Genomic DNA, 26541 nt, shown 5'->3' with positions numbered 1-26541 from the left:
AGCAATCAGTGTACTATAAATAACTAAAGTCATCTTCTTTCTACTCTGTCATTAAAAGAACAGTAATTGATCTTGACTAAGTGATTTTGTTTCATTTGTCATTCTTTTCAAAGGGTTTATCTTTAAATCTCTCAGCCCCCAAGGCTTTGCATGCAGGTTTTTCAAGTCTCTTTTTTTACGACATGAATGCTAATCATTCCTCACTGACAGCACCGTGAATCTCTGCCCAGATTCCATCAGTGATAAGTCTACAAGGCACCTTCCACTTGCAGGACATCTACAGCACAAAAATTGTTTAAGTTTTAAATGTGTTTGTTGTATAAAAGTGTTGATCTCAAACAAAAAGTCCATATTTTTTTTCTGATTTTTTTTTCCGGACTCAAGGACTAACAAAATAAAAGTTTATCAGAGCGCAACAAGAATTTCCGACTTGTTTTAAGGAGTAACTCTCCAGGTAAAGCTATGCAATATTATTACTTGTCTTTCGGTAGTTAGTCAGTGAGGTTTTCTTAAAGGCTCTCTTTATGCCTGAGCTTTAAATAGAACCGTTTATTTGGAAGGACAAAGGCAACTTCACAGGTAGAAAGGCTTTTTTATTTGACTTGGAAGCAAGCCGACTGTGAGTGAAACTCACAAAGTTTATGTGCAAGCAGTTTTGGTGCATTTTATAGATTTGAAAAGATCCTTTGTCCCCACATTCGCTTGAGACTTCTGCAGTCTCTGAATCCCCCCCCCCCCCCCCCCCCCCCCCATGCAAGAGAGACCAAATTTCTGACTCAAATGATAACCTTTATTGAGCTTATGATATCAAACGTTGCAACACTTGTGTACAGTCCGGACAAAGTGCCTGTTCAATGATAAATAACATGTTCATCTGAATTAAGAAAAATTCAAATCCTTCATTACACCAACAGCTCAGAGCATTAGTAACAGCAGATACATCTGCTCAAATGAAAATAAGAAAATAACTGAACAAAAAACGATGCATTTGTGCATAAGAGTATAAACATAAACTTGATAAATGGTGCATGCTTCAATTAGTGCATATCAGCTCTGTAACACTGCAGAAATGACACAGAAGCATAAACTTTGACATCCTTTTAGAAGCACCAGGATGTCTGAATTGGCTTAACAAATATTAGATTTGCACGTTAGTCCCTGTCCTGTGTGTTTAAAATGAATGACTACAGGCACTGGAAAAAGGCGTGGGAGGGGGGGGGGGCAAAACGCCACCAAACTTCATCTTTAAAGATTTGTTAGAGTTAAGAGGAAAACATGATAAATAATATGGCTTGGTTGTTTTTGGGGAAAATTTGGGGAAAAATAAATTACAATTCCTTTTATCCCCAAAATGTTCCTAGTAGCAGGGTGAGAGACATCAGACTCAAAGTGTGCCGTGTGGCGGATGAGGTGGGCTGTGTCCTCACAGGCTGACTGTTTTGGATGCTGCGGTAGACGTTGGTCATGAAAGAGGATGTGCTGTTGGAGAAGCGAACTGTTGACCCAAAGAGGTCAATCTGCAGAACAGAAGGTTATTGAGTCATTATACATGGAAAAAGACAAAGATGCTTTATTTAGGCTTGAGAATTAAAAAAAAAACCTACCAGATCTTTGCTGACCATGATGGGATCCTTGAACACGGTCCAAACTACAGCCTCGTTGCAGGCAGGGGTTGTCAAGGATCCGAGGTAGCGATAATACTTTGTGCGATCCACCCCAAACAGAAGATCGTCCAAAGAAATTCCAGCAGCCATCGAAACAGAAGTATCTGAAGACAAAGAAAAAACACATTGACAAGACCATCCTCAACCAACAGTCAGAGACCCACTCCAGAAAAAGCCCTCATCTTACTCTTCTCTGTGATGTTTTTCAAATAGGAAGTCAGTGTATTCCAGCCTGGAGGCTGAGCGGTGTTTGTACCAGACATCACCTGGGGAAAAAAGTGCATTTAGTTTAGTTTACTGTCTGATGATTTAGAGGGAATGAAAAAAATTCAAGTTTTCTCACATCAATGAAGAATCCAAGAGCGGCAAGACCTGTAGAGTCGCCAACAGCCAGTGTTGTGTTCTTTTTATAGGATGCCTTACTGTTCACAATGTGTAGCTAGACAAAGAAAAAAAAGTGTTTTAGTACAAAACAACCAATTTAATTTGAGATACGGAAAAAATCCTTAATGTTTTTGGACGTAGTTGGACCAACCTGTTTGATTTCAAATAAATTCAACTATTTTTTTTCATGGTTTATTATTTTGATGCCATCTTTTTTGCATAAATGAAAGTAAAATTCACGTAAACTAAGCTAATTACCTCCATGGGGTAACGTTTGCCATCCACGGTGTGTTCTGAGCCGGGGGTAGTGCTGCCATTGCCCCAGTGCAGGTGGAACTGCAGGCTGTCATAGTCCTCAGACAGGTCTCCTCCTGAAATCTTGACTCCATCAGCAAGTGTGACTTTGACTGAGTCAAAAAAAACAAAACCAAAGTTAGAACACTAAAATGGAAAATGATCCATCCAGGTATTCTGAATTTGATTTAGCAGGAAAATGTGTTGCTCCTCGTCAAGTTTTGGCGAGACATGGATGAGGCGGGCTTTAACATGCATTGACCTTTTGGAAATGTTTCTGATCCTAAAGCATCACTAAGCACCTGTGTCTCCTGTGTTTTCAATCTTTGTCAGTGCCGAGGTGTTGCTGTAGTTTGTGAAGGTGAAGGCCGTCAGGTTGGCGTCCGCTGTGGCATTTGCTGAGACGATGTTGATGGGTGACTGACGGGTCCCGTTACAGAAGGGAGCAGCTATCGTCGCCCAGGTGGTTTCATCTAAAAAAACAAAGAGGCTTTAGTGACTGGAAAGGAGAGAAAAAACTGATCACGGTGACTTTGATTAAAGGATTACTCACTGCAAGATGGTAAATTAAAGCACCAGGCTGTAAAGAGAGGAATATTTGTCACAATCAGACCCATAAAGTGACACAAAAAACACTTTAAGGAGGAACATGAATCTGAATACAAACCAATTGTTTCTGAAGCACAACGTGCACCGGGCACAAGGACGCACACGGCAACTGCAACTACGACCAATGAGTTCATCTAAAATAACGGAAAACAATTTTTTAAAAATAATAATTTCTTCAAGCTAGTGAAATCAAAGTGATCAAAATCTCAATAACAGAATACTATTCAGAAGATAAAGTTCATACAGCAGTAACTGATCTGTGGAAGGCAGGTGAATCCACCTGACTCACCTTGAGAGCACTAGTGCCACCTCTCTGTCTGTTCAGGAACCTTATCCTCCCCTTTTATACCAGTTCAGCCCATCCTGTTAGAGGATGGGCTATTCAAGTGGCCATAGATAAAACCGACAAAACCGACTGATTTAACAGGGGGAGTTAAAAGTTCACCTTAACATATAAGATAAAATTATTATTTTTTACAGACGTATATTTTTGTAACTTTAAAATAGCTTGAAACATCTTATTTGTGAAGAGGTTATTTAAAACATTTTTATTATATATTTTTCCCAACAAGGAAAACCTTTTCACATAAACAAGTGCAGAGAAAATTTTTGGTGACCTTCTGTGTAATTTTTGGATGCTGCTCTGGATTATGTGGGGGCTATAGGTTTCATATTCAATTCTTTTATTTGAATAGGTGCTTAAAAACAGAACATAAAGCTTCTACATTCCTAAAAGTGTGAGATAAAGCAGTCACATGTTTTTGTGATGGTAAAGGCATGCCACCATGGATCTACTTGTTTTTCTTGTCGCGTGTCTCATCACCTTTGTCTCTTTTAGTGCTTCTCGTGAAATTCTCCCACAGTTGTGTCGTTTATGTCTGAGAGGCCCACATGTTTTTTTAAGAGGCTTTGTAAGACAGTCAACCAAATGTGAAAGCATTTCATGCACTTTAAGAACTAAACTGTTTCCGTGCCAAATTAAAAACAGTGACACAAATGTCTGCACTCATTTGTTTTTTCCATTGGAAATGTCTTCCTGTTGGCGGGACTTCTGCACACTTCCTCTTAACAGTTCCTACCGGTTAAAGCCTTTATTACTTTCTTGAGATAATACTTTCCAAGAAATCACACCCATTGAATGAAACTTTCACTTAACACATTTAAAGAGTTTAATGAGTCACTAAGTTTACGAGACAAACAGCACTAAAAGCTTTTTGAGACAAAGATGACTTTTACAGAGGGCGTGTCTGCCTGTTGTTTGAACTCTGAAGGAGGCAGCTAGAGAAGGAACAGCAGACTCTGAAAAAGATTTCTTATTGACTGAAACCTTTTGTCTTCAGGATTCTTTATTGTCATTTCACCACAGGGATGAAACAAAATTCATGTCTCTGGTCCCAGGCCAGCCATTTACAGAGCGATTATGACATGAAGTAAGAGACATCCATATGATATATTACCATTCCTATGGAGTATTTCACAGTTCCCTTGGTTATTGCACAGGTTCATGCTTTCAATATAAAAATCGTCTATCTCCCTCCTTCTCTGAAGGCTTTTCTTGTGTGTCCAAACTTGAATCTGATCCCATTAAGGTCATTTTAAGGTGTTTCGGTGCCATGTTTGGCAGTTTTTTGGACACCTGTTCTCCAATATTCCCTTCTATAATGGAAAATAAGGTTGTTGTTTTTTTAACCCTAGAGAACCCACCAACAGTTTTCTTCTGGGATTTTAAAGTTAATTTGTCAGAGCAATTAATGGCAGCCAAAAAATATACTATAATTGTGATCTTTTTTTTTTTAAATGGGAAAGAAAAAAAAACAGTGGCCAAATTTGCCTTCATGAGTTCTTGTGGGTTGATGCACCAGGGACAGAAAAAAGGAGCGGGTGAGTGGAGCATCGGGCTGAAAGCTTTAGGCGTGTTCGAGTTTCAATCCAAGCTAAAGGAAATGATAGCATAATAAGGAAAAACTGGTTCCATTAAGCCTACACTTAGAGAAGGGGAGGTTTTGTGAGAGTAATGAGGAAAGCTCTCCTGACGAAGGCTAATCTGCATGTAGGTGGTTTTTTAAAACATTTTTTAAATTATTGAAGTCTATTAGGCTGCTTGGAAAATTCCAAAGTTTTCTCAAGGTGAAGAAGGAGTTATACGCCTTCTTGTATTGGTGAATGATTCATTGATGACATTTAAATGTAGGTTTCTTATTGAAAATAAAGGCATTTTGTAATTTTATCAGAGGGGTGGGGTCCGTTCACCTCTCTCAGTTTTTTTGTTATCAAAGAGGTTTGGTTTCTTTTCTTCTCTCAAACTTTGATCTGATATAACAGTAGCAGAACAAACTATTGGTTCTGGCCAGTTATTCCAGTTGACCTTCAAAATCTTGTCTGCTGCATTCAACAAAATTAATTTGTAACTTTAGACCTGAATGGTCAAAGTTATTTTCAGCGACAGTTTTTCATTGAGATTTTGACAAAAGAGACACAAAAGACTGGAATGAGACTGAAACCAGGGCAATGCCAAGTACAATGTGAACCTGTAAACCCAGCAACCCATGGGAGACCCTTTCATTAACAGGTTTCTCAAATATAATCCAACAAAAAGAAATGTTTCCCCATACGTTTTTTTCCAAAGTTTTGCATCAAGTATTTCTAATGACTCATTAAGATTTGTAAAAAAAATGTAAAGAGTTTACTTAAGAGGAATAAGCTAATCCAATTTGCATTCTGAAGTCAAACCAGCAGCTGGAAAAGACAGTATTTTTTATTTTCTTTTAAAAAACAACATGATTCTTTTGTGGAAAAAGAATAAAATATATGTTAAAGAAACACATTAAAATTGCTATTATCGCATAAAAGCATAGGTAAACTTTAATGACTATAACTATCTGTCTGTTCAGAAGGGAAATGATTTATTAGTCACCTGAAAAAAAACTTGTTTGATCTTGAGACTTCATAACTAGACGAGTATTTTCTTCCAGAATGAGTCATCAAAGGTCAGCTGGGACTTCTCTCGCATGGCTCGAATAAAAGATCCTTTCAGAATAAGCCGTGATTTCGTCATTCAAGACAATTTCAGAAGCTTTTGGTCTTTTTTTTTTCATTTTTATTTATATATCTCAGTTAATTCTAAAATACTGACAGAAAAAAAGAGTTTGGGATTTTTTAAAATTGTTTTTTCACTGTTGATTCTGTTTTTATAGGATGAAGCGCTAAAGTGATTTGTTAAACTTTTTTAAAATATTTAAACTGAAGGTTTGTCTTGGATTACGACACGAACGGAAATACTTCCCTCTATTGTAAAAGTCTGAGTAATTTAACGCACACAAAATGAACAATGAATGAAAAACAATTACACAATTCTGGAAAGTAAATCTATCCACAAAAAAGACAGTTGTTGACAGCTGGAATTTAGATTTAATCTAAGGTACTTTCCAACAGTGTATTGCAAATAAAGCTTAAATATTGGTCAACAATTCCAGTAAAGCTTTTTGTCCACCTTAAATAAATAGTTCTGTGCTTAGAAATGCTGCTAACGTCTTATTTGTACTACATACACAAACTATGTGAAGCATTTAGAAAATTTCAACAATTGTTTGTCGACTTTGTAAATAGTTTGGTGTTTTTTTCAAACCATGGTAATGACGCATTTTAACATATATTAGTTTCACCTCTGATTCCATACATTTACTATCTACATTAAATAAAGACATTGATTCAAAACTAACAAAAAATCCAAAGTTTAGCAGACATCAGTCTATTTAGATTGTTTTCTTTAAACATCTCATTTGTGAAACGACCACAAGAATGGTCACACATACTTTTATTAACGCTTTTGCAAAAGTCCAGTTGTGTAACCTTCCAGATGATTCTTCGTTTTTCTCATTTTCAGTTTCCTCCCTGAGTAATCCACCCTCCTTCTTAAGCCCACAATGGTGTCATTGTTCTGTGGTTCTGTGCCATCAATGAAACTGTACACTAAAGCGATGCTGTAATCAGGAACCGCTGAAACCCGATGTGTGTCTGTTGCTATTTGTTGCTTTTGTAATCATAATGGATGTTAAGTGTGACCCACAACAGCTGACATCCAGTGAGAAGAAACTCTAGTCGGAGGCAAATTACCCAATTAGCATTTTACTCTAAAACAAAATATGCCAGAGATGACATCAAAATAAACAACAAACTGCTGAGACAAAAGAGAAAAACTTACTGTATATACACACCAAAAAGACCAGTAAATATTCAAATACATTTTCCAAAATCAATTGCATAAAATGGAATGAATGTATAACTAATGATGCCATTTAAAAGCAAATATTTGCCATGTTCTGTATTTGCAAAGCATTTATATTGTGTCATGGATTGTGCAAAACAAAAAAAAGCAAACACACAATGTGTTAAATCATTCGCTTTGGATCATTCGACAAATCTTACAAACACACACACACACACAAAATTACTACAGGCTAAAAACTATTTCATGGTTATGTTGTAACAATCAAATGAATGGTTATTGGTCCAGGAAATATTAGTTTGTTATTGCCTTTATATACAACAGTGTGAATGACTTTTGTTACGGCGGTTCCATTCAGTTCAAATCAATAAAGTAGAGCCCAGACAAACACCAGGAGAGGATAGAAAAGTCTGGCAGTCTTGACTTGAGGGCTCGATCCAGCCGACACCTTTGTGGAGAGGATTGTTCTGGAATGCTGCTCCTGCTGTGGTCGATAGATGTTTTCATACCCGGTAGATTCTGGAAACCTAGTCATCTAGGAAACAAAGCAAATTTAGGACCAAAGCGTTATCTAAACACCACATTTTTCAGAGTGTTTCAGAGTTTACGTTTTTCTTCCATTGTTGGGGTGCAACTTATAGTCAGGAGTGACTTCTATCTGGATGTATTTTCAAACATAAACAGGCTCATAGACTTGTTGGATCTGGATCGGCGCGCCACCCAGTTCTCATCCTGGGAGACTCCATTGTCCGGCATCAGTTAAGGACATCCACAATCATCTCACCAGTAAACCCCCCTCTACCTCAACCCTCATAATCCACGCAGGTACCAATGACATCAAGTTCCAGCAGTCTGAGACTTTGAAAACGAATTTCATCCACCTCATTCATTACACCCAGCAGTTAAACTTACAATGCATCATATCTGGACCACTACCTGCACCCCATTACAGAGACACAAAATTTTCCCAAATTTGTCAGCTCCATATCTGATTAAAAGGATACTGTCGCTCCCTACATATCCACTACGTTGACAATGTCCCCCCATTTTACAATAGAATAAATCTTTTCAAACCAGACGGCTTACATCCAAATCATAAAGGCTCCCATCTTGTCGGAAAGAATATAGAACTCCCCCTCCTCTCTTGCACTGCTCCTTCCAGCCGACGGTTCGACCAAAGCAACATTCCCTCTATAGCAATATCCTTGATTCCAGTACACATCACTAGCAGAAATCGCAAACCGTCCACATTCAAAGTCAACCATTCGTTCTCTTAGATGTCTCCATCCTATACACATACCACCAAATACAGAATCAAAATTAACTGCAAAATCATTGGATTCACCTGCTACAATGAACATGGCTGTTTTTAACATCAGATCTATTTCTAATCTGTAGTCTTTTATAATTAATGATCTGATTATTGACCGTGATTTGAACTGTTTGTTTTTAACTGAAACCTGGCTTGGAACGATGCTCCAGCTATTCTCACTGAGGCCTCTCCACCTAATTTTATTTTTTTATTTTCTGTAAGGGAAGGTAAGAGAGGTTGTGGAACAGCATCAATTGCTCAACAAGGCATAAAAACTGAAAACATTACATTAAAGTTGAGCATCATTCCTTCCTGTTCATCATTCCTTTCTACAGACCACCAAGTCCTCCCTCCGGATTTTCCGAGTTTTTATCTGTCATTCTTCTTAGGCACAATAGGATGTTAATAACTGGAGATTTGAATATTCATGCTGAATACATGAATGATCCTTTTGCCTCTGAGTTTTTAAATATTTTAAATAGTATGGATTTTACCCAGCATGTGGCACAGCCGACTCACAACAGAGGACACACCCTGGACTTGGTCATTACATCCGGCCCTGTCTGCTGGTGTGTCCTCTGTTGTTCAGACCATTATTGTGTGTTTCTTAAGGTGACTGGTTTCAACCAGCAACAGGCCTCAGTGAGAACTGTGACGAAACAATATATAAATCCTGAAGTGGCAGAAAATTTGATTGACATTTTAAAACAAACTCCTGCTCAAACTTTACCTATGTCCTGCAATTCTCTGACTGATGATTTTAATGACAGACTTAAGCTTGCCATTGATTCAGCAGCTCCATTGAAAACAAAAATTCTGAAACAGAATCCAAAGACGCCTTGGAGAAACGGTGCTGTTTTAAACTTGAAGAGAATTTGTAGGAGAGCGGAGAGAAAATTTAGAAAAACTAATTTAACAGTCGACTTTTTAAAGGATCAGCTAAAAACGTACAACCAAGCTGTCAAACAGGCAAGGACACTTTATTTTTCAAATCTCATTACAGACAATAAACACAACCCCCCAGTTTCTTTTTAAGACTATTGATTTTTTATTAAACAAAGATTTTAATAAATCCATCATGCCTCACGCACAAACTGCATGTGAGGACTTTGCTGACCACTTCAGGAGTAAAGTCAATGCTATTAGATAACCTTTAACCGGTACAAAGCACTAATCCTAGCAGGTCAGTGGCATTGTCTTTACCCGAGGAAACACTGGAGAGTTTCGTCCTGGTTGATGAGTTTTTTCCCAAGCAATCACTACAACCTGCCTTTTAGATCCCATTCCCACTTCACTTTTTAAAACATTTTCTGGATTCTTTGAGTCAGAGCTTTTAAACATAGTAAACTGCTCCCTTCAGACAGGAGTCTTTCCCTCTGCCTGTAAGACGGCGGTTGTGAGGCCCCTCATAACGAAGAGTAACTTGGATCCAAATATTATGGACAATTACAGACCTGTATCCAACTTACAATTTTTAGGCAGAATTATTGAAAAACTTGTTTTTATTCAATTACATGATTTTTTAAATGAACATAATGTTCTTGAAAAATGTCAGTCTGGTTTTAGGACAAATCACAGTACTAAGACGGCCCTTATAAAATTTTTATATGATCTCAAACATAATTACGATTCGGAGAAACCTTTTGTTCTGGCACTGCTAGATCTCAATGCCACCTTTGATACGGTAGATCACCAGATTTTATTAGACATACAGGAGTTGGGTTGCCTCTCAGGAACTGCTCTTAACTGGTTTTATTCCTATCTCACAGATCGACATTTTTTTGTAAGTATGGATACTCAGTCCTCAGGAGTATATGAAATAAGTTGTGTAAATTAGATGTGCAGTCAATGCTTCCATGTATCGATGAGGCTAAAAACGTGACAGTAGCTCCTTCCACCCGCATCAAAGGTTTCTATTATATAGATTCGTTTTTAGACAGGCAATGAGCATCCAATTGGAGGCGTGTCCAAAAAGGAGGTGGCGGATGCTAATTTGACAAGAGAATCGTGTTTGATTTGAATGCAGCATTGCACTTTTTTCCCTAAAGTGCAACTTATTTTCCAGAGTAGCTTATTTATGTTTATTATTATTTTTATTATGCAATTTTTGACTCATACAAATTATCTTTCAGTGTAATCTATACTCCAGGAAATACAGTAAATCACATGTTTGCTTATACATAGATACCTAGCAAAGAATCTTAAATGTCAACAAGACCACACAACTCTTTTGTTTGCAGATTATCTCAGATTACGTTGCATTTTTCTCAGTCAATTGTTTTCCTGTTGCCCTGCTTTGCACTGACATCTCTGGCCAGGTATGCTTTCAGAAATGACTGCACTCTGAATCTTTGCAGGAAACCCTAGAAGGAAACAAAGCAGCTCAACCTGTGATAAGATTCCCAAACTTCTTGTGGTGACACACCACCCAGTGATTCCAGATTCCAAGTGACTTCTTTCACGTCATTCACATCCTGCTGCCGTTAACAAATCCCTTGACTGTGCATCATTAGAGATATGAATCAGCAAAAGCCTAAAGCCAACAGTCAAACCGTCTGAGCTAACTCGTGAAATCTGTGCTTTGACGCATACATGCACGCACAGTGTTCTTCCAGCAGACACTGAAGGTAAATGAAGGGAAAAAAACATATCTACATTTTGTTTTCTGTAAATTGACATTCTTTTATTCATATGCTTTCCTCTTTTCCTATATCTTTTAAGCGTCATTTTACCATCTCTTTTTTAATTCAAGTTTACTACATGCACTTTTCAAATATGTTTTAATCTTTTTATTACCCAGACAATTATTTATCTATCTTTAGCCCTATTTAAGATATATTTTGAAACCCATGCAGAGTTTCTTTATTTTTTTTCTTGATAGTTTCTCTGTTTTGTAGGTGTTCATGTAAGAATTTAAAAATATTTGTCATTTCAAGTTAAATGACAAATTAACATTTATGAATTTTTTTGTCATTTAAATTTGGCATTTGAAAACAATTGTCTACTCTGTCTTAGTTACATAAGCTAGTATTCACTTTTAACACATATTATGAAACTACCACTGTCGTGTTTCATTACAGACCCAATTTAACACTGTGAAAGCACGTGATTAATTTTTTCCAGACAGTTTTTTAAACATCCCTCCTCAAATAAGTCTATTTGACTTGGATGATGTGATCTTATTGTTGTATTCTTATGCCTTTAATAAAGCAGATTGAAAAACTTCACATTGGTTTTGTGCAAACTGGCACTACTTTTTTTTTTTTTTAGAGGCAAGGGTACCTGCAAAAAAAGTAGTTTTAATATTAAAGTCCCACTCCGATCTTCTTTGATCTATTTTAAAAGTGTTCCCAGTTGTCTTTTATTAATGATTATGCCGTTTTTAGCCAAAATCAAAAAACCTGAGTCATTGTAGAGGCAGTAGCCAATTGGAAATTTGCCTCTAAGTTGTTGGGGGGACTGTTAGCAAGGAGTAAACCCGCCTTTTTCTTCCCGACATCCATCTTTTTACACTCTCTCCTGCAACAGCTTAAAGCCCCTCACAACCCCAACCTAACATTACCAATGCAACAAAAATGGCGAGCAATATTGGAGCCCTCCAGCTGTATAAAGTTTTGATCCTGATGCCAGTTAGGATGAGAAAAACTAATATGTAGACGGTTCTATTTGTCTGAATAGCACCTACGTCATAGCTACAATTAATAAAACTGTCATTTTTATTTGCTCCAGTTTCACAGCAATTTGAATAAATAAATACTTAAAAAAAAATTTAGGCCTAATTTTTTTTAAATATATGTCCTTCATTAAGAGAAAAATGCCACAAGAACATGTTAAAAACACCAAAAACACAATTTTCATTAGAGTGGTTAATAACAATAAGAAAACTATTTGAAATTCATAGTCTTGGTCTTTTCATTTGTGATGGCTTTCCGCTCTGCTGTTGTCATTTACCACCCTTCTAAAGTCTTCTGCCCCCCTCCCGCCCCCTCATATAGAATGCTCTAGCTCCACCATGCAGAGACGAAGAGTGACACATACCAGGTTTTGGTTAACCTTAATAGACTCTTTGAAGACCGTCCAAACCACAGCTTCATTGCACTGGGGGGTGGTCAGGGAGCCATTGTAGCGGAAGTATGAGTGACGGTCAACGTTGCCGAGCAGATCATCTATAGATATTTCATCAGAGAATGGAACCTGGGAGTCTAGGGTAAGAAAACACACAAGCAAACAGGATTTCATTACACATCGGCTCCTTCTTGCATGGTCACTTTTACAAACTACTGAACAAACAGGCACTTACTGACTGTTTGAATCTGATCTAAGTAGTTGGTTAACTTTGTCCAGGCTTCCATGTCAGATGTTGAACTTGTTGGGGGGGTTGTCTACACAAACAAACATAGTAAATAAGACAGTCTGACAAATGTAAGGGGGAGTTACACAATTTACAAATGTACTTACCGTTCCACTAGAATCTGAGGTGCTGCTTGAATGGGAGCCGCTTTTGCTGGTCTGTGGAGCCTAGAGGACAAAAAAACAATTTCATTTAATAAGGTATCCTTATAACACAAGTCTGAACACAAACAATTATTTTTAAATGTGAACAAGGACAAGACAGGAGAGAGACATTTATTTTAAGCTGGGGTAAGAAAGCTTATGTTTTTGCAGTCATTTCTGGTCACACAATCTGTTTAGGCAGTTTCACTTGATTTACTGTATTTACAGTAAATCATATGCTCTTGATTTTACCTCTATAAAAAATCCCAGCACTGCCAGGCCATCAGAGTGAGCTAGTGCCTCAGACATATTTAGGTCCTTCCTGATGCAGACGATGTGCATCTAAAACAGACAGGAATGGTAAGGAAACAGCAAATATGATTTCAAAAGCAGTATTTTAAAGCACGACAGAAGTACCTCCATTGGGAAACTCTTGGAATCCAGCAGGTGCTCTGAACCGTGAGAGGCCACACTTCCCCAGTGGAAGTGGAACTGAAGGACGGTGTAGACATGTGGCAAACCTCCACCTGACACTTCCACAGAACCATTTATATTGCACTGCACTGGGGTTCCCCAAAAAATAGAACAAAGCATGGGAAAGTTTACATTTTTTTAATGTATTCCTCTAACAAAAACTTCTAAAGAAAACAAAAAACACCCTCCAATCTTTCATTGCACTCTAAGGACAAAAAATCCAAACCTGAGTGGCCAGTGTTAGTGATACTCTCGATCACATGCTTGTCATCAAAGTTGAGGAAAGTGAAGGCGCCAAGACTTTCATCCTCAGTAGTACTTTGCGTGTCAATGTTGATGGGTGACTGCTGTTCACCACCACATTTAGCCTCAGGTAGAAAGCTCCAATTAGACGGGGCATAATCTGAAACCAAACTACAGTACATTACAATAATGTTTTAGACCTCTCAAACTGCGAGTTTGAAATGTAAACAAACTAGTTGATATTTACCACACAGGTGTCCTTCATAGCACCATGAATGACCTAAAAGTGAGAAGAAAAGGCTCAGGTCAGCAAATAAAAAACAGTTTAATATAAACTTAATGTTTCTGCATTTGTTACGATGCAAAGAGTTCTGGGTTTTAAAGGAACTTTTTTTTTTCCTTGAACACATTTACATTTGTAGAACAGGAGTTTTATATCCAACAACTAAAACTTCCTTTTAAAGTCCCACACCAATAGTCTTGATCTTTTGTAGTTCATTTAAATTTGGCCCCCGTCGATGTGGGCGGGACTGTTGGTGCGGGGTTGCTTCGTTTCCCATCATCCTTTTGACATACACCGATCTATTTGTCTACAAGTGGATGCATCTTAACGGCGCGGAGGTGGAAGCTTGTGGTCTGAAAAATTCTCGCTTCTATGTAACTACAAGCTTTTTAAAATTGCATTTTTTATCTGCTCCTGACTCACAACGATTTAAATAAAGAAATATTCACAAATGCAGTTTAATTTTAACTTTCTTCATGTATGTCCTACATCATGAGAAAAACGCTACAAGAAAATGTTAAAAACACCAAAAACGAGATTTTCGTCAGAGTGGGTCTTCTTATGTTGTGGTAGAAATCAATATTGTTTGATGGATTCAATCAGACTTTCAATACAAGCTTTACATCGTTTATTAATTATTATCATGATGAAGAACAGATTTATCTAAGAGAGAGAGAATCATGAGTCTTCTTCATCCATTTCTGAACAGGTGAGTTCCTGTTTGGCGCGTTTTAACAAAACACTTTGTCCTCATGTGATTATCTGATCATAGATTTTATCTGTGATCAGCTGAAAACTGGATTTTATCTGAATTATGATTAGAAACCCCCATGACTATGGAAACACAGCAAACCGGTCCAAGGATTTCGTCCAAGTTTAAAACAACCACTCCAGAACTGATCGTACATAACAGTTGTCCCAATACTTTATGTGGATGTGTGAGTATGTTTGCGTGAACATAGGTTTCCAACTCACTCGGCACAGAAGAAGCGGAGGTGTACACTTGGCGACCGTTCAAGTCTTGTGTGGGTCGATAGATGTCAACAAAGCTGGTCATTAGGGGAAACATTTGAATCTAAAAATAAGAACAAAACATTTCTTTGACCAGAGCAACTATATAAACATTAGAGAAAGATTCATTACAAAAGAAAAACCAAAAACATAACAACCATTGGTGGGAGGTTATCAACATATCTAATCAGATCAGCACTGAACCCAGACAGCTTTTTCATGTGGCCATAAACTAAGGAACAATTTCTAAAATGCTTGTAGTGATTAATTAAGAAAGTTAATCTGGTTCTAAAAAGAAAGTATATATGGAAGACCAGCCTTTCAGGGAGCACAAACTAGTTTAGCTAGAATATCAAAACGCTGCTAAAGTTTTGTTTCTAAGCTGTTCCTGCATTCACTCACTTATAAGAAATGTTATTATTGTACAAAAAATGTGAATGTGGATTAATGCTATATATTTGTTTTCCTTCATATTTTTATATGGTTTGAAATAAATAGCTTTCCAAAATATTTAGATGTAACAGACATTCCAAGATGGTTATAAAGCAACTAATAATTAGAAGGAAACTTTATTCCAGAGGTGAGGAAAGTTTGACATCACTGTCTTCGAAGACTGTAATGGAGGAGATTAAAATTAAGCTGCTACATGTTTTTATTTTTATGAAACTATTTGTATTTGTCATGGTCAGTGTGAAGTAACCTTCCTATTAATTTATTAAAATAACAAAAATAATTAATAATAGAACAAGTAGACGAACATTTGTTTATTTAATGTTTAAAGCTTTAGTCTGATAAAGTCTTAGTGCTGGAAAAAACTTCTGAAGCCAAAGAACAACAGCCCGAAGCTCCGAATGGATGGAGGTTACATAACAGCTCGATTTCAAGTATGTCAACCCAGTTAGTCTTTGCTAACCAAACAAAGCACAGTACTTTACTCTGAATTAAGCAAATAATGTTATTTCTGATATTATATCTGACTCCATCTCTATTTTCCTTACTGTTTATCAGAGCACTTATTAAAAACTTTCATATTTTTTTCATTCATTTCTTTTTTCCCCAAGTACTCATCAATTTCTCATAATTCTTAATTTAAGTTAATCGTTTTGGAGATTCAGTTAAGTACAACTCAAAACCACTAAAATGTCCAGTTCATCAATCAACGCTCTGGCTGACAGGTAGATAAGATGGAGTAAAAGATCCAGACACGCTCTTGGTTATTTTGTCTTTGTGATAATATGAGGCACGAGCTACATTTTTGTTTGTTGACAGTGTTAACAGAAAATAAATCGACAGGCATCAGCAGGTACCAGTATCTTGGTGTCTGGTGACGCGGACCTGCATAGATCACTGGCTGTTTGTCTGAGAGGTTTAAAAGAATTCCACTCACCTCAAACCACTCACATGTTCAACCACTTGACTCACATGGACACATTCAGATTAAAATGACATAATACGAGAGCTTTGTTGAAGCTTTTTGTGACTCAACAAAGGTTATAAACATAATAGAGAAAGTGTTCCAGTGAAAGTTGACCAAGACGCTGCAATCACCTTTTGGATGTTGACCAAACACTACACTTGTGCCATTTTGTCTACACAGAAAAACTCACCAGTGTGGAATTGACAGGAATTGGCTCGTGAAAGAGCGTCCACACGACGGCTTCACTGCATTGGGGAGTAGTCAAGGAGCCCATGTAGCGATAGTACTTTGAGAGGTCCACATTTCCGATCAAACCATTGATTGAGATGTTCTGGTCAGCATTAACCATTTGATCGACTTCTGTGAAAGAAATCCAGCATCAACGGATTCCAGTTTCCAAAGAAAACTACTTTTGTGCTGAAAAATGAATGCATTGAGTGCAACCTTCATGCTTTTAATGGTAAAGCAGTTAATTATATTATTTATTTACAACTAATTTTAACGTTGAAGTGATGAAAAACTAACCTTTGATGTTTGGAAGGAACGATGTCAACGTGGTCCACGCCTCTGATGTGTCTTGGTCATCTTTTGCCTTTTGAGTAGACGATCAAATCAATACAATGTGCAGATAACATTGTTTTCTTTTCTTTTTACATGAAACATTTGGTGATTTGCAAAGTGAAAAAGTGAAAAAAAATGTCATTAAGTCAACTGTGACAGAAACTTCAAAGAACAGAAAAACAACTAATCAAAAACATCAAAGTATTTGTAGTCAATCATTTTTCTGCAAGTCAGGCTAAATTTTATTTTTGGTGATAGATCCTTCTGCTTTTCTTGGACCAAATAATATTAACCTCTCCAGATGTTCATAAAGTTATAGAATTCAAAAATTCAACTAATTAAGTGCTTAAGCAAAGGCCTGTCATACAGCTACTACATACATTTTGTGCATATTTCATGGATGAAAATTGTTTGTATGTGAATATAAGTGAATGAAGTGAGAAAAGTTGTGGTCTTAATGTGAAATGGTCATAGATCTATCACAATTGAACCGAGTTAATAAAGTATTAATAAACTACGCAACGAACACGTAAATCAACAAAGAACTTAATCCGTGCGTGATTATAGCGCTGTTTATATGCAATTTATTAGTGATTTGTGCATCAGTTATGTTATGTAATTTTAACACAATGTGTGCGCCATATAAATGATATAAAAGTTATACATTTGTGGTACATGCGTGAAAAGTCTGTTAGACATGTGTGGAACGGTTGTGGAAAGCCACAAAATTGCACACAACTGCGTAAGATTTACGTAATAGTTGGGTATGAACTACACAAAATCTGCGTAAGGTGCCCAATTCTCAACCGACCCAAAAATTTGAACAGCTCAAAACCAAGTTCACATAAAGACCCGTCGGTGGAAACCCTCGATGGACATCTGTGCAGATAAACAAATGACTAACGCAAGAAACACTTCGGAATTATGAATATCCCACATGTATCATGAACAACCGAAATTTCAGATGTGGAAAACGTACATAGTGGCTGTGCGCCACGGCCTAAAGGAACGTACATTTATGAAAAACCCGAGCACCGCATATCCGTCTTCTTGTTTTGCTGCACTATCAGGAGACAGGCCGTCCTTCATGCAGACAATGTGCATCTGTAACAGATCCCAACAAAGTGATGAGGTGTGGCCAAGCTTGCATAAAGATAAATAAAGCCATAATCTGTGCAGCAGTTCTTTACCTCCATTGGATATCTGTTCCCGTCAACTGTGTGCTCCGATCCTGGATGATTAATGAAGTCTGCCTTTCCCCAATGAAAGTGAAACTGAAGAACATTGTACATCCCATTGAGTCCACCTCCACTCACATTAACTAGTTTGTCTCCTAATTCACATGTAACTGGACACAAAAATAAATGTTTTCAGTAAAATAAACAACTCTTTAGACTTTATTTCACCTCTCACACAGTCACAGTAAAGTACCTGTATGTCCATTGTTAGCAATTGACTTGATGACCTGAGTAGAGTCAAAGCCTTGGAAGATAAAGCTATCCAGGTTGGGGTCACTTTTAACTCTGCTTGTTTGGATATCAATTGGAGACTGACGACTGTCTCCACATGACGATCCTTCCATGTCTTTCCAGTGGGATGGGGAATGATCTAAGGGATGTATAAAAAATGATCAATAAATAATGCCTCTATATATGAGACAAATATGTAAGACACCTCCTTACTCAGGCATGTGTTGTAGCACCAGTCGCTTGCTGAAACAGAGTAAACGGGAAATGTGAAGGCTGTTTAATCACTGCTAACATTTAAAATCTAGGCGTTTCCATCCTCATGTCTTCAAATAAGGTTGTAGAAGTAAAAGATGATGATTTAATGTGCAATAAATAAAAGGTAGAAATTGAAAATACTCACATCCAACTAAAGTTCCTGCACACAGAGAGAGCAAGAAGACAGACAGATGCATCTAAAGGGACAGAAAAAAAACAATCACATTCTAAGCGACGTTTGAAAAAATGAAAAGTTGCAAAAAATATATACTTTTTTTTTTATAAAGATCTGAAAAGACATACCTTTAAAAGAAGAAAGCAAGCCCCCTTTAATACAGTCAAAAGGATATTCTATTGAAAAAATGGCACCAAAAATATTTAAAATATGTCCTTTTTTGAAGAGGGTTCGTCATCTGAAGATGTGAGATGATGTGTTGGAGCATCAATATATAGACAGAAGGTAAATATCCTGGGAGGAGCCCCCAGTTTGTATACAAAACTAAATCCAGTTGAAGGAGGCACTTTAACATTATGTCTGAAGTAGCACATGTCACTTTCAGCGATGTGCCAAAATGGTCCTTTTGCATTAACAAAATCAAATCCTCGAATTGTTGCACACTTTAGTAATGGGCCTTCTTTTTTTATTTAATGAAAACTGACTGACAAAAAAAGTGGATGTCACTGTTTTTCTCTATCCATATCAGTAGGGATACAGAGCTGTGGAGGACCCTGCCAGTGTTCCACAGCTATTGTTGGGTTTCACTCCCAGTCCTCACTGACAGGTTGTTCTTTCCTGGAGCAAGACATTTTCCCCCCACATTACCCCCATTTGTGATTGGTTTTTAAGTTGTTTGGATAAAATTGCCCACTATGGGCTGTGTATAGGGGTGTCCCAATTAATCGAATTAATTGAATCAATTTTTATTCCTTCAATACCTATCTTCTTTCAAAAACCCAATCGATCCTCCAGAGGAATAAAAGCAGTGGGCTGAACTTTATGAAACCAAAAATGTGAATAAATTTGCCATGAATTCTTGTTTATTTGTTTGTTTTTACACATATATAATTTACACTTTATTATCTTGCAAGAAATACAAGAAATCTGGAAAACGTCACCTGCACTGTTCAGTACCCAGATATTTAATGCATCTCTGAGTCACACTGGTTGAATTTTTGGCCAAAGATGCCTTGAATTGATTTTAGGTCAGTGAATTGGATTGCTAAGAAATGAACAAATATCGACTATAAATTGGAGGCACAAATTATGATATGAATCAAATCGTTGTTAAAATGAAATTTTACACCCCCATCTGTGTTATGTGTATATTTGACTAAATGCAAATGAATGGACAAAAGATTTTGGGGAAAATTGCAGTAGCCAAAAAACTTGGCTACTGTCAAGAGGAAGTGGAAGTATTATGATTTGGACTACAGGAGCTGAGGATCTTGTGCTTTAAGCCAATACGTTTCTTTAGAATTGCTTTGGCTTCATTTTCGTGAAGTATTGTTTTTTGAAAGATGGTCTTTTATGATGATACTTGGCCAAAGGCCAACCAACGTATCCCTTAATTCCACCCACACACTTTTAAAGCATCCGCATAGTTTTCCATCATTAACAACGTCAGCCGTCCAGAAACTCGATTGTTCTCAAACTTTCATTTTTCCTGAGGGTGAGGGACAAAACAACTTGCAATGTAGAAAGACACAGTGACTCACTGTGACCCTGATTCAGCAGACATACTGTATTTACCCGTTACATAAAGTCAGTGATCTACGACGGAAAGAGTCATCCAAAGGTGTTTGAGGTGTTACAAGTGTTTCAACTTTACTGCATAAATCAACAGATTGGCACATAAAATGTGGACCAAAGGACACAAAACTCAAAGCATTTGAGCGCGTGAGTCATGGGATGTTTCTTTTTATTATTGTCTCTGGGAACAAAAAAAAGGGGATGACAAAGGCACAGTTTAAAAAAAGGCAAACATACATCAGTTTCTGTTTCTAAAGTAATATGTCAAGCAGGTCACTTTCATCCTTTTAAACTATGGGTGGTGTAGCAAACTGATACCTGAAAAGTATAAAGGGTGTTGTGAAGGGATAGGCTTACTGCTGTAACAGAAGGCGGGCGTTTTTTCCATTCATGTCATTGAAGTTTTTTATTAACTTGTACATTTTTGATTAGCAGCGAAGAAGCTCGTATTTAGTTTAATGGAGCATGTGCTTTTATTTTTTTTAATTCCACCTTTCAATCATCATTTGTACAGTTTGTAACACAGTTATTCCTGCTTTCTAATCAATACAAGTAGGAGGAGTAAGTAATTCACCATCTTAATCCAGAAAAAAAATAATTAAATGAACAAATAATAAGAAATATGGCAAATTTTTTGATCACTTTCTCTTGACATAAGGTTACGTGCCACGGATCCTGACTCTGTTAATGTGTTTTTTATTTGTTTGTGTCCTTCTGCCTAATGAACCGGTTTCTGTCCTTCACCTCTTGCGATCTGATAAAGCCCCTCCTTGGTTTTTTTAATCGAATTTCCCCTAACAGAAGCAGATAAAAGGTGGTCACAATTTACAGCTTTTAAAGTAATATTCCTGCATTAATATTTAGCACACCTTGTCAAAAGTTTCTTATAGAAAAAGTTAGTTTTCCTGGCACAAACCTCTGGCTCTGTTTGTGTTGTTGGGACACGCACTAAAGATTCTGTCCTGTTTTTGCTTCCCGTACCTATTTAACAAAGAGGGGCTTTGTTTTTACTTAAAACAAAACTTTGCTGGTTACCAAACCCTCTGCTGATGGAGGTTTTATCCTAAACTGGCTTTTGTCCTTTGCTGTTTTTGTCATTTATCTCTTTCCAGTGCTTGACTGGAAATAATTGTTGCAGGTTGTTTAACGCTATGGTGTAAAAGTTGCTTAAAATTACACATGCTCTTACTTAATGCTAAAATATGGAATCAAAACTTTAAAAAAAAAGATGTTGTAAAATACTTCTCAAAAAAGTCTCCGTTATGAATTTCATCGTTTTTAATGAGAGCTGACATTATTGGAGAAATTACAGAAAATCACACCACACAACTGGTTTACTGTCTGCAAGACCTCAGGTTAACACCTGAGGAAAATGCTCCTCAGCCTCATTTTGTGTAGTAGCAAATTTCCTCCAAAGAGGGTCGATATAATTATTGGAATATATTTTTAAAGCTTGCCTAAGAGGCGTACGAAAATTCCTTTTTGGTGTTGAAACAGGTAGCAGTTCACCCCTAAACTGCAGCTTCCTCCCAAGGACAGACCTCGTCTGTGTAAAACATAGAATCTCAACAAAACTGTGCGTCCATAAAAGCTCCATAAAAAGGCACTACCTTTTATTTTTATTGTTCTGTAAAAGTTATTGTCCAAAAATAAGCCATGGTGACATCAGTGTAACAGAACCGTTTCTGAACTGCATTCTCTGGTCCACTTGGTCTGTGTTGTATTACACATTAATTTATTTTTAAGTAAAATTGGGTCTGGGTTGTTATGGGTTCAGCTGAAGGTTGATTTGTCCATTTTGGTGAGCTGTATGAATACAGCTGATGACCAGAGCATTGTCCAAATCCATCAGCTACAGAACATGTTTTCATAAGAGCACAATATAAAGGAAAAACGTTAAATTCTCTAAGCTACAGTAAAACATCAGATAATTTATTTGAATGTTAAATGAGTGAAGAGTTCACGCTGGACATTGCTGCTGAGGTGAGGGCAGCCTGGCAGCAGCTCAAAGTAGAGAGGAAAGAGTCCTGCAACGACAACAATGAAATGAATGTTGAACATTAACACGTGGGCACACTTTTAAATGTTACAGCTTTTCTTACTGAAAGATGGATCCAGTAAGTTCATCAACAAGGCCACCTATTAAAAAAACAGTGACAGGAATTAGGTGAACTTGAGGAGAAACCAGTTGGGTTCAAAGCAATGATTGAATATGAAAACTGGACTGAGTGACCCCTCCCCACCCTGGCATTCCAAAGAGGAAGCACCCATAGGATTAAAGAAGCCAAAAAGACAGTCATTTTATTTGTCTGAAAAGCTATTATTTCTCTGCTACCTTTTTTTAAACATGTTCTTGCTAACCCTAATTTTTTTCATGATTTTCTGTAATGCAAAGTTATTTAAATGTTTTAAACTGACCAATCCAATTAAAGCATTGTTTGGGCAACATAAACAATTTCTATGGGTGACGTAACCCTCAGTCCAGTTCTCAGACACAGTCAATGGTTCAAAGACATACCTGGAGTGCAAACTGTGTCACACAGAATGGGGCAAACGTAGCACGATGAGCAGCTCTGAAAAATCAAGGGAAACGGATAAGGAAGGAATTAAATCAAAGAAAATGTGATTGAGAAACATTAGATGTTCACCTCGCAGTGTTGACAATGGTCGGAGTCATCACCATCTTCACACGGACACTTATCACAGCTGGAGCAGTGCTAAGAGCAAACAGAAAACACAAATATAAGGCCTAAAGAGGGCGGAAAAAGTATAATCCTCTTTAAATAATATAAAACTCTGACTAAAGTTTTGTTTTACCTCACATATGGAGCAAACACTACACAAAGAGCTGGAGTGGAACTGCTTGCTGTCAGTCTTTGACTCCTCTTCATTTGTGTCGCCATGGTTCTCCGCTGTGTTCTCTTCCTGAGGCTCTTCTGAAACATATAAAAGCTCCAGACCTCATTCTCACCATATAAAGTCCTCCTTACAACCGCTTTAGAACAATCCCCACTCCCTCTTTCTCTTCCTCTCTGTTTTTTTACCCGTCTTCAGGTAAAGAAAACAGTTCAAAGAAAATAATGTGCAGTCATGATGAAAAGCCTTGTAGGCCCTTTTCAGAGTTGAACAAATATTGACATGTACATGTTTTTTCAACATGTCAAACACTTAGAGTACTGAAATAATATTTTAATCTAAAAATGGATGGTATCTAATTGGCTTTCAGATCCATTATTTGATAATAATTTCTGAAATTTACATTTTTAATTTTCAAAGAAATTAGTAATAGCACGACAAAAGTTATGTTCAATTATACTTTTATTGCATTTTTTTCATCCAATTAATGTTTTAAAAGATTTCTGAATTTGTGTCTATTTGTTGTATTGTAACTAAAGCGAGTAGGACGGGGGTCTGCAGCCTGAGGCTCCGGAGCCACGTGTGGCTCTTTTACCCCTCCACTGTGGCTGTCTGGTTAAAGAAAAAAAAGGTTTGACTTTAAAAAATTTATTGTAAAGTACAAAAAAAGGGTAGATTAACTCAAACCTTACTAAATTCACTCACAAACAGTTTAGGGGCAGAATGTATCACTCTGCTCAACTCCTGACTGCAGTATCTTACCCACAATGCTCTAATAATCCATCAGGCGATTGTTTAATTAAGTTGGAGTAAAATATTTTGACAGATATCTGTCTGCTGTGTACCACAGAAAATTACTTTAAAGTCTGGACAACCAGAATTATTATTTAAGGTGCACCAAAGTAAAAGATGAATTTTCTCTTTTTAAACAAATTCAAGGATCTTAAGTGTGCCATATGGTTTGAAAATACGATAAGGGTCACTTAATTAGCTCTGGTTTATTTTTAATATGACAGATTTACATATTTATGGCTGCAATTCACCACAAATTGTAAAAAAAACTGTATGCAGTTACTGCTGACATTACACTAGCTACATTTGCTGCATTAAGATGTGGCAGAAGGTGTCTTTTATTTGCAAACCTATGTCAAAAAGTTAACTATTTCATATTTTTTTAAGAATATGAAATATTTTTCTCTTTGTTTTATTTATGGCGGCCAAAAAAAAACGCAATAGTTAATTTATATTTATCATAATAGTATTAATTACTTAAACACAAATCAGTGTCTTATTTTTCTAAAGGGTAAAGTAAAACGTTGTGGCTCCTACTGGATTGTTATCAGTAAGAAATCGACCCCGACTGGCTCTTCAAATGTAAAAGGTTGCAGACCCCTGGTACAGCCACAAGCATGTTTTATCAGAGCCAACAGTTTATAATGGGAATGTTCCAAAGTCCTTTTTGCTTCTGTACCAGAACCTGTACTAAAACCATGTCAGATAAGAAATCCCACAACCTGCATCTGAAGCAGCTACAGTTTTATGAAATGTAATCAAAGATAAGTCTATAACGCAGAGTGTGTATGTGCCGTGACAACACATACACACTCAGAGGCTACATAAATACTCAGTTATTTTACGTAAAAATCTTTGCAACGACTTCTAGATATAATCAGATGACCTCAAACACTGAGACATTAGCATGTGTCTTGGTGCGTCATGGACCCGCATCCTTCACAAATAGTTTACATACTGCTTGGTGTCAGTTGAAACAATAAGCCTGTCTATTTCTAGACCAACATGCATGATGGTGTGGCTAAAGCAGCTGCAGAAAGCTGAGCCCGGTCAGGAGGCTGAGGAAGATTACATTGGAAATATAAAGTCGATGAGTTTTTGTGAAACCGTCTGATTACTTTGTGGCAATGACATACCTGCATCTTCTTCAGAATTGTCCTCATTGGAATCGTCTTCTGCTTCTTCATCTTCAGCTGCGCCACCCTCCTCTTCATCAGCTATCTGTTGCTCTTTTTCGTCATCCTCTTCTTCTTCATTTTCAGTTTCCTCATCATCTTCTGCTACATCGTCGTCAGAATCTGCTTCATTTTCCTCCACGGCATCCTCACTAGCTTCTGCTTCATCGTCATCTTCGTTTTCGGAAGCCTCTTCCTCAGCTGCTTCCTCATTTTGCTCAACAGCCTCCTCATCCTCCTCTTCTTCTACATCTTCCTCCTCATCCTCCCCTGCTTCCTCTTCCTCATCAGAGGTTTCCTCTTCTTCTGAATTGTCCTCATTGGCCTCCTCCTCCTCTTCCTGGTCATCATCAGCAGTGTCTTCTTCCTCTTCTGCTAAATTTTCCTCCTCGTCCTGCTCTTCTGCTTCTAACTCCTCTTCATCAGTCCCAGCTTCATCCTCCTTCTCTTCTGTTAACTCTTCATCTGTTTCGGTGGCATCTTCAGACTCAGTTTCATCGTCTTCATCGTACTTGTCATGAATATCTTCCTCCTCTTCAGCCACATCCTGAGCACTCACAGCAGCAAGAAGTGGGAGTTGGGGTGAGCACAGTAGGACCAGCAGGAGTCCAACTGACCAGGCTCTCACAGGTGCCATTTTGAAAGATTTTAAAGTCTCTGGACCTGGAAAGACACGTTTTCTTAATCTTTTAAGCAGTTCAAACTCAATCCGATGATAAGTTTGAAATCTCCAGCCAGGTCAAGGATAGTGTTCAGGTCCAGACGAGGAAGAGGAGGGCCGTGAGGAGCAGCCCTGTCCTGGGAACAGAAGACACAGTGGAAAATCAGCGTATGTGTGCTGTAACTGTGCAGCTGAGTGACAGAGCCACATGTCTGAGAGGAATGGAGCTGATGCCCTTAACACGGTGTATTAGTGGTGGAGAGGGTCTGAACTGGAGGAGGGGGGATAAAGAAAATGTAAACAGAAAGTGGGTAAAGATGATTTGATCTCAAAAATTACCTGAAAACTACACTCATGTGGCCTCAAAGTACATTGCTCAACGGCAGTCAAACGGGATTGATCATTACCTTGAAAAATGCAATTCATTAGCAAAAGGTTATACAAATTAAGTTTATTTTATTGAGTTTACCCGAGTCTAGCAGTTATACCAGAGCACTTGCACAGTGTAGGAAGTATACCAACTAAATACTTCAGACAAAATGTAAAAATGTAAAGTGTATAATATATAGACAGTATTAAAAGTGTGTTATAGACTAGGTAAATGTGTAGTAC

The 26541-nt window shown here is 37.4% G+C and overlaps 3 protein-coding genes across 4 annotated transcripts; all 3 read right to left on the bottom strand.

The window, feature by feature from the left end:
- Window positions 1-768: 768 nt before the first annotated feature.
- On the bottom strand, window positions 769-3319 carry ca15b (carbonic anhydrase XVb). Its single transcript, XM_004080315.5, has 9 exons — window positions 3241-3319; window positions 3010-3085; window positions 2896-2922; window positions 2645-2815; window positions 2307-2455; window positions 2008-2103; window positions 1852-1930; window positions 1605-1768; window positions 769-1517 (listed from the first exon to the last, which is right to left on the bottom strand). The coding sequence occupies exons 2-9, from the start codon at window positions 3083-3085 to the stop codon at window positions 1341-1343; spliced, it is 939 nt and encodes a 312-aa protein (XP_004080363.1). The 5' UTR covers window positions 3241-3319; the 3' UTR covers window positions 769-1340.
- Window positions 3320-7060: 3741 nt separating this feature from the next.
- On the bottom strand, window positions 7061-19146 carry LOC101154811 (uncharacterized). Its single transcript, XM_011488065.2, has 17 exons — window positions 18999-19146; window positions 18841-18892; window positions 18654-18683; window positions 18403-18579; window positions 18162-18319; window positions 17986-18075; window positions 16936-17002; window positions 16601-16770; window positions 14958-15057; window positions 13947-13979; window positions 13683-13859; window positions 13400-13545; window positions 13235-13324; window positions 12947-13006; window positions 12789-12870; window positions 12527-12690; window positions 7061-7711 (listed from the first exon to the last, which is right to left on the bottom strand). The coding sequence occupies exons 2-17, from the start codon at window positions 18890-18892 to the stop codon at window positions 7541-7543; spliced, it is 1767 nt and encodes a 588-aa protein (XP_011486367.1). The 5' UTR covers window positions 18999-19146; the 3' UTR covers window positions 7061-7540.
- Window positions 19147-20597: 1451 nt separating this feature from the next.
- hrc (histidine rich calcium binding protein) lies at window positions 20598-26152 on the bottom strand. Of its 2 annotated transcripts, none has more exons than XM_004080316.4 (6): window positions 25230-26152; window positions 23263-23381; window positions 23094-23162; window positions 22964-23018; window positions 22548-22584; window positions 20598-22472 (listed from the first exon to the last, which is right to left on the bottom strand). In XM_004080316.4, exons 1-6 carry the CDS (start codon window positions 25903-25905, stop codon window positions 22451-22453), a joined length of 978 nt encoding a protein of 325 aa, XP_004080364.1. In that variant the 5' UTR covers window positions 25906-26152; the 3' UTR covers window positions 20598-22450. The 2 variants fall into 2 exon arrangements, with proteins under 2 accessions (XP_004080364.1, XP_011486368.1); XM_011488066.3 differs by having other exon boundaries at window positions 23263-23378; window positions 25230-26146.
- Between the last annotated feature and the right edge of the window lie 389 nt (window positions 26153-26541).

The sequence above is a fragment of the Oryzias latipes genome, chromosome 19, assembly GCF_053564925.1.
Source record: "Oryzias latipes strain Hd-rR chromosome 19, Olatipes_Hd-rR_3.1".
Lineage (NCBI taxonomy): Eukaryota > Metazoa > Chordata > Actinopteri > Beloniformes > Adrianichthyidae > Oryzias > Oryzias latipes.
The sequence above is the reverse complement of the archived record's forward strand: the minus strand, read 5'-3'. Positions and strand labels throughout refer to the sequence as shown.